General features: G+C 64.5%; 1 protein-coding gene across 1 annotated transcript; it reads right to left on the bottom strand.

The window, feature by feature from the left end:
• Window positions 1-1,238: 1,238 nt before the first annotated feature.
• Window positions 1,239-5,868, bottom strand: UNCX (UNC homeobox). The gene is made up of 3 exons (XM_047779110.1): window positions 4,961-5,868; window positions 4,579-4,754; window positions 1,239-2,509 (listed from the first exon to the last, which is right to left on the bottom strand). Exons 1-3 carry the CDS (start codon window positions 5,247-5,249, stop codon window positions 1,364-1,366), a joined length of 1,611 nt encoding a protein of 536 aa, XP_047635066.1. The 5' UTR covers window positions 5,250-5,868; the 3' UTR covers window positions 1,239-1,363.
• Between the last annotated feature and the right edge of the window lie 1,632 nt (window positions 5,869-7,500).

The following is a 7,500-nucleotide window of genomic DNA, read 5'->3' as shown; positions in this document are numbered from 1 at the left end:
GCACGGAGGACCCAGGGCCCAGGACAGCTGAGGAGGGTGGGCTGGGATTTTGGGGGCAGAGGGAGGATTCGTGGAGGCTCACGTCGGGGTGGGGCGGCTGCGGGCAGGGGAGGGGGCTAGGGGCTGGCTGCAGGCTCCAGCCAAGTTTGCTAATATTTCTTCGCTGCAGATGTCCTGAAGCCCCCGAAGGGTCCCCCGGGGACCCGGACCCTATTAGAACAAATGTGCACTGCTTTTGTAAAGAGGCGCGTTGGCGGCGCCTGTCCTATTACAGGCGACACATGATCAATAGGCTGATAACGCTGCAACATCAATATAAGCGACAGAACAATGAGGGATATCATTGGGCATCTATCTTAATATAGCCGGCTACAAGAGCGCTGACAAAGAGTGCAGCTCATGAAAATTCCGCCCCACGATTCCCCATCTCCGCTCCAATATGCGCACGCACTCCCCCAGCTGCCGGCGCTATTATTCTCCAATTTCAATTTGACACCCCAGCCTTTCATGCTAATTCTATTATTGTAGGAAGTTTATGTGATTTCATATCACTAGAAATCGGTAATGTATAATAACCCTTTGGGCAAGAAACCCAGTCCCCGCAGCAGCCACCGGAAAATAATTACTTTCATATCAAAACTCTGCAGGAGCCCAGCGGCCCGGCCCTTGCAGCCCCCGGCTCCGTCACCCCGCGCGTGTTGCCCGTGCGAGGGGGTGCGCGCGGGGGCGTGTGTGCGCGCGCGTGTGTGTGGCGGCGGGGAGGAGGGGGAGCGCGGGGGAGGGCAGGAGAGGGGAGCTGCGGATGCATACATTTGTTCAATCAGAAAACACAAACACACACGCACACAAAAGGAGGCATTAAGCGCAGACCTCGCGGGAGGTGAGGAGCCTCGTCCCACCCGCGGGGAGAGGCGTCGAAAATGGAGCAGGGGAGGGGCTGGACCGGGCCCTCGGAAATTTGAAAAAAGTGGACCCGAGAGCTTGCGTTTGACCAGCTTTATTTATCAAAAATGGTACATATATAAATATTCTTAGACATTTTTGCATTTTACAAGGCTGAGGATTCTTGTTGTGGGGTTCTGTGGGGGCTATTTTTTTCTTTTTCTTTTCCTTTTTTTTTTTTTTTGGCTCCTTTGAGAGGAGGAGGGTGTCACCCCAAGTCCTGGGTTGCTGCTGCCTAGGTCCGAATCGATACAGCGTTTTTCTTTAAAAAAATAAAAATAAAAATAAAAGCAAGTAAACAGAGGACAGAGGAAAAAGCAGTGTTTCTAAGCCGATCACCTGATTTCGTTGTGTGAGTCGGAGCCTGAGCGAGCGGGCGCGGGCCGGCTGAGCGCCTCTCGCAGCCCCGCCGCCGCCGCCCTCAGTCCATGTCCACCTCCTCGCCATCCGGCGCGCTGGGTCCGGCCGCAGCGCCGGGCTCGGGGGCCCCGCCGACGGCTGGCTCGGAAGCGGGGCTGGGAGCCCGCGCGCCCGGCCCCGGCGACTGCGCGAGCGGTGGCGGCGGCGGGGCCGCTGAGCAGGAGGCGGCCCCCGCGTCCACACAGTCCCCGCCGCCGCCCTCGGCCGCCGGCGCGGCCGTGTCCCGGAAAGGCGCCGGGGCCGGGGCCCCCGGGGAGGCGACGGCCTCGGGGCTGCGGCGCGCGAAGGCCGAGTCCGGAACACCGCCGGGCCCCGGGAAGGCCCCGAAGCTGGCCTGAGCGGGCGGCGCGGGCGGCGCGGCGGGCGCGGGCGGCGCATCCTTGGGTGCGGGCTCCGGGCCCGCGCCGCCCTTGAGCGCGGCCTGCGGCACCAGGAAGCCGAGCGGCTGCGTGATGGGGTAGAGCAGGAAGTGGCCCTTGCCGATGAGGGTCCGCGGCGCGCACGGCAGCCCGGGCGGGAAGTCCAGCCCCGCGGCGGCGGCGGCGGCGGCGGCGTTGGCGGGGGTGGCTTTCCGGCGCGGCGGCGAGTCGGACAGCAGACTCTCCACGCTGAACGGGCTGGCCTTAGGCAGGCCGGCGGCGCCCCGCTCGGCCGCCGCCGCCCCGGGCGCGCACGGGGCCGCGTCCTTGTCCGCGGGGCGGCCTAGCCGCAGCTGCGGGCCGGCGCCGCTTCTTTGGCTCGGGAAAAAGGCGGGGTCGCAGGTGCCGGGCGCGGGCGGCTCGCCGGGCGGTGCGGGCGCGGCGGCGGCGGCGGGCGCACCGGGGCCCTTGGCGGAGGCCGTGGGCGGCGGCGGCTCGGGCGGCTCCGGCGACAGGCCGCCGCCGCCGCTGTCGCTGTCGGAGCTGGGTGCGCTGTGCAGGGACAGGCCGCCGGGCGAGTGCAGGTGGCGGCTCTGGCTCTTGAGCAGCTTCTTCTCGTGCTTGCGCTTCTTCTTCTCCATCTTCTCCAGTTCCTTGCGCGCGATCTCCTCCGGGTCCATGGGCTCGCCACTGCACGTGGTGGGGTGTGAGTTGTGCGCCGGCCGCCCCGGGCCCTTCTTCGTGTTCTCCTTCTTCCTCCACTTGGCCCGGCGGTTTTGGAACCAGACCTAGAGCAGCCGGGTAGGGGAAAGGAAGGCACAGTCAGGCGGCGGTCTTGCCGCGGGGGGGCTTCGGATCTCCCCGCGCCCCCCCCGGACAGGCCATCACAACCTCGGCTCCGGCCAGGGGCGGGAGCCGAGCCGGGCGGCCCGGCCGGCACTCAGGCAGCAGGTTCCAGAGGGTATCTTTTCCACCCAGAAGGAGGTAGGTGGGGCCTCTCGGCCGGCTTCCCGCTCCAGCTTCTCACCTCGGGGAACTGGAAGCTGCCCCTTCCATGGGCAGGGCCGGTCTGGCCCCTGGCCCCGGGCGGGCGACGAGTTCCTGGTCGGTGGCAGAGAGCTGGGCCCCCTCCTCGCCCCTCCTGGCTTCTCACAGCTTGTGTTCTAAAGAGCCCGCCTGGCCATGCGCTGCTGCAAGTCTGGCCTGAGGACTGGGAGACGCAGGGCTCCGCTGCCCTCCACACCTGTCTTCAACTCCCTGGAGACTGAGTCGAAGCCCAGATTTTGGGGTTTCCCTCAATCTGGGTGCTTTTCTTCTAGAGGGGCCTGGGAAGTCGAACGGGGGCGGGGGGGGGGGGGGGGGGGGGCGCGGTCCAGCAGCCTTCACCCCTCCCCCCTCGCATATCCTTCTCTCTGAAGTCTCCAGGGCAGGGCACCAACACAGCCCTCTCAAGCCACTTGTGCGTGGCCTCGGCCTGAGGACTGGCAGTCAGGGAAGCAAGAGGCCAGCAGCCAGGCCTTGCAGAGAGAGAGGCCAGGGCCCCATCCTGCCTCTTCCATCCTCTCTGCAGGCCTTGCTTGTCCTGGGAGCCCCGTGGAACCCCTGGGTGACAGCAGCCCTAGACGCTGGCTCCGCCACCACACAGTCAGATCCCACGGAGCCTCAGGCACACGACCCTCCTCACAAGATCGCGACAATTCGGATTCTTTGTTCCGGCCATATAGAGACCCGCGCAATAGCAGGCCAGCCTGGTCCCAGGCAGCCTTTTCGGTGCCAAGATGCGGCAGCCTCCGCAAGACTGTTGCCGCCCTGTCTGTCTTCCTTTTAAAATAGTTCTCTCTCCCCCTGATGTGAATCCCAGGCTTCCTTGTCACCAAGAATCACTCATTATCATGGTAGAGGAGAAAAGAAGGGTCTTGACTTCCCGTAAGACACTTAGAACAAATTGGATAAAAGGATTTACAAACACAAAAGGTCATTCCGGGAGGCTCAGGCGTAGGAGAGCACACCTTTTTAGACAAAGCTCAACATTAGGGCAGCGCCTTGCCAGCCTCTGCCTCCCAGCCCTGGTGCCCAAGGCCGTGGCCCACAGCGCGCTCGCCACCAAACCGACCCGCAAAAAGATGTCTGCACTTTTAAGGAAACATCTAATGATGCACGATTCATCCTGAATTTTTAATCCACCAAGTTGACACTGTATTTTTAAGAAGAATACCGCCGGCAGTCTCTTGGAATAAAATCACATTAAGTGTGTGGGGGTGGGGGGGTATATAACCAGTGGCGTTAACGAATCAGACCCCCTTCCCCCGCCAATGTGTTAATTGCTTAAGTTTCAGGCTCCCCTTCCTCCGCTGCCCCTTTCTACAAAGCCAGGGATAAATACATGTTTGGATGTGACTATTTTAGAGGCGAAAGTAAACAACGCACTCTCCGCAGGCTAGTGAGCCGAGCCCCCACAGGCGCCCCGCGGTCTGCCTTCTGCCTTCTCCTCCAAGTCCGACCCGGACCGGTTCCTCCTCGCCGCCTCGCCGGCCCCAGCCTGGTTTAGCGCGGTCGCCCCGACCCACCACGCGGCTCCCCGGGTCGGACGCAGCTGCAGCTCTCGCAATGTCGGGCCGCCGCCGGCCCCTCCCGAGCCACCTCGGCTCCCGGGACGCCCGCCACCCTCTCCGCGGGGTGCGGAGCCCCGGGCCCCAGCCCCCCCCCCACCTTCCGGCGGGCGTGCGGGCGACGGGCTCTGGCGGAGGCTGCCAGAGGGAGGTCTCCCACCTAGAAGTCGAGAACAAAGGCGGGCCGAGCCGCGCAGGCCGACGACGGGATGCCGGCTCGCCTCGCGGGACGCGCGGCGGGGCTTTACCTGGACTCGGGACTCAACCAGATCCAGGCGCAGCGCCAGCGCCTCGCGCATGAACACGTCGGGATAGTGGCTCTCGTTGAACGCCTTCTCCAGCTCCTCCAGCTGCCAGCCCGTGAAGTTGGTGCGGGTGCGCCGCCGCTTGCAGCCCGGGCTCTCCTTGTCCGGGTCCCCCGAGTCTGCGGGCACGCACAGGACGCCGCGCCGCTCAGCCCCGGGTCCGGGCCGGAACGGATCCGCCGAGAGGGCGGCCGCGCGCCCTGAGCCGCGCCCCGGGCGGCCACCCAGGAGGCCCCAGAGCTGCGGCCGCCCGCCACCCACGGCTCCGCCCGACAGGGTCCCCTGCACGCCCCCCCCCCGCCCCCTCCCCGCCCGCTGCGCCTACCTGACAGCTTGAAGGGCTGGCTGTCGCCGCCTACCCCGCAGGCTGCCGGCAGCAGCGGCGTGGGGTTGACCACCGAGGCGGCCGCGGCGGCGCACGAGCCGCTTAGCAGGCCGTCGATGGAGAAGGGCACCGAGGCGGCCGCGGCGGCGGCCGCGGCGGCCGACTGCAGCTGGTGGCCGGCCAGCTCGTACACGTGGTGGTGGCCCAGCGGGTAGGGGAAGCCCACCACGCCGCCCAGCGAGCCCCCGAACTGGGCATGCGGGTGCTCCAGGAGGCGGCCGTCCATCATCTCGCGCGGGGGGCCGGCGGGGCCGGCGGCGGGGCGCGGGGGCGCGGGCCGGGGCCGGGGCGGGCCAGCGGCGGGAGGCGCGGACGGCGGCGGCGGAGACAGGGACCCGGAGCCCCACACATGCTTCGCCCGCACTCCGGCGCTTTACTTTATCAACATCAAGCTCCCGATAATTAGCCGCGGCCCGGGGAATTTGGGACCAATAAGAAGCGCTAATCGGCTCTGACGTCAGAGGCGTGCTGGGTGCAAGGAAACGTTTTCCATATCGATTGCTAATTATACCTGACATGCACCTCAATAAACAGTATCAGGAACTGTCACAACAAGGCGGGGGGGCGGGGGAGGGACGGAGGGGCGCGGCCCCGCGCGGGGCGGGGGCGGGCGCAGGCAGCGGCTGGGGCAGGGGCCCCCGGCGAGCCCCCACCCCGATCCCCGCCGGCCCCAGCCCGCGCCGCCCCCCCCCCCCCGCCGCCCGCTCCCGCCCCTCCGCAAGTCACTAATAGATTTCCCTTTAAAACATTCACCGGCGTGTTGTGGGGATTTTTCACCAGAAATGCTGTACTCTCTGAACCTTTAAAGTGATGTTGCTCCAATTACAGAGAGACATTGAGCGGCAAATAGACTGATCCAATAATAGGAGATTCATCATCCGCTCTTTCCGAAACTGTCACATTGAATTTAAAACTACAAGGGCTTCTCATCTCCTCTCCGGCTCCTGGCGGCGGGGGAGAGGAGGCAGGCCAGGGAGGAGGAGGAGGAGGAAGGGGCAGGAGGGAGCCGAGGAAGGAGGTGACTCCGAAAGAGAGGACTCCTCTAGAAGGCAGCCCTGCCAATAAAAGGCGTAATTAATGCCCTTTGGATGGATTGGCAGCCTCCCAGTCCATAAACACCGAGGCGGGGGTGGCTCTGGAGGCACCCGGACCCCCACCCCCACCCCCTACCCGGGTAAAAAGGCGGGCCCGGCGGCGGCGGAGGCAGGGGGCGGAGGACGAGAGGAAAAGCAGTTTGGGGTGGCAGGCGGGCAGGCAGGCCCCTCCGCAGACACATAAGGAAAAGTGCATCTCCCCGGACTCGGCTTCTGAGGAACAGGGCCCAGCACCCACCCCATTTGTTATAATTAAATTATGTTCTCCAGGAAGTGTCACTCCCTTCTCCACTGTAAAATATCGATGGACTCAGAGCTCAATCATTAAAGGATGTATTCTTAAGTAAGCAGCAAATTAGGACTGTGGGCAGAGAGAGAGATTTATACGTCTTCACATGAGACATCCTTTGTAAAAAAGTTTGGCGGGGGGGTTGCATCTTGCAATTGGCCGGCCCCCAGGCAGGGAGGAAGAGCCCCACCCCCCACCCCCGCACCCCCGTTGGGGCCAGTCCGGGAGCCGCGCGCCGGGCCGCCCCTCACCCCAGGGCAAAGTGACAGGAAAGGTGGCCTTTGGTGTAAGTGGCTTTGGCCAAGCTGCCAAACCCCCGGAGCCAGGAGCGAAGAGGCCAGGGGAAGGGCACGCCAGGACTGCGCCCGCACAGCCGCGCCTGTCCCGCGTGTGTCGCCCCCGGGGGGAGGGCTGCGCACAACCGCCCGGTGGACAGGAGGGGAGGGCCCGGAGGAAGCGAGGCCCACAGCCCTAAGCCCCGAGCGGCGGCTTCTGCTGACTCGCCCTGGACCGGGCACTATACCTGCAGCCTGGCCGGGGTCCGAACTGGACGTGCCGGGGCGCGTTGGCCGCGATTTACCCACCCTTCTCTCCGCCCTCGCTCCAGACCGGGGCGCGGGGGAGCGGGGCAGGGGCTGCGGGACAGGCCCGGAGTCGCCGCAAGGGAGAGGAGGCCTGGAATTGGGGACCTTACTCCTGCCCCCCCTCGGGTCGCACTGGGAAAACGCTGCAAGTATTAATTCCGAGGTCAGGGGCCAAGAGCACTACTTTGGGCCATAATTTAATTTCTCCCTCTATAAATACTAAATGTAAACTGTCCATCCACTCGGTTTTGCCCGTAGCCATAGCGCCTAGGTCCCCGTCGGTTCGCGAGCAGGAATGCGCGCGGCGCGTGTTTCTGAATACAGAGCTGTAATCAATTCGGCCCGAGGGGAGGCCAGGGGAGGGGCGGGCGCCGGCCGGGCTCCCTCGCCCATCTCTCTTTATTATAATGAATTAATTCGACTTTATTTATCCCATTTTCTGGAGCTGACAGAATGTTAATTTGAGTTGAAATTTCGCTCGCCTCTCACTCTCTGACCCCTGGCCTTCAGATT

Source organism: Phacochoerus africanus, chromosome 5 (assembly GCF_016906955.1).
Source record: "Phacochoerus africanus isolate WHEZ1 chromosome 5, ROS_Pafr_v1, whole genome shotgun sequence".
NCBI lineage: Eukaryota > Metazoa > Chordata > Mammalia > Artiodactyla > Suidae > Phacochoerus > Phacochoerus africanus.
This window is presented reverse-complemented; position numbering and strand designations above follow the sequence as displayed.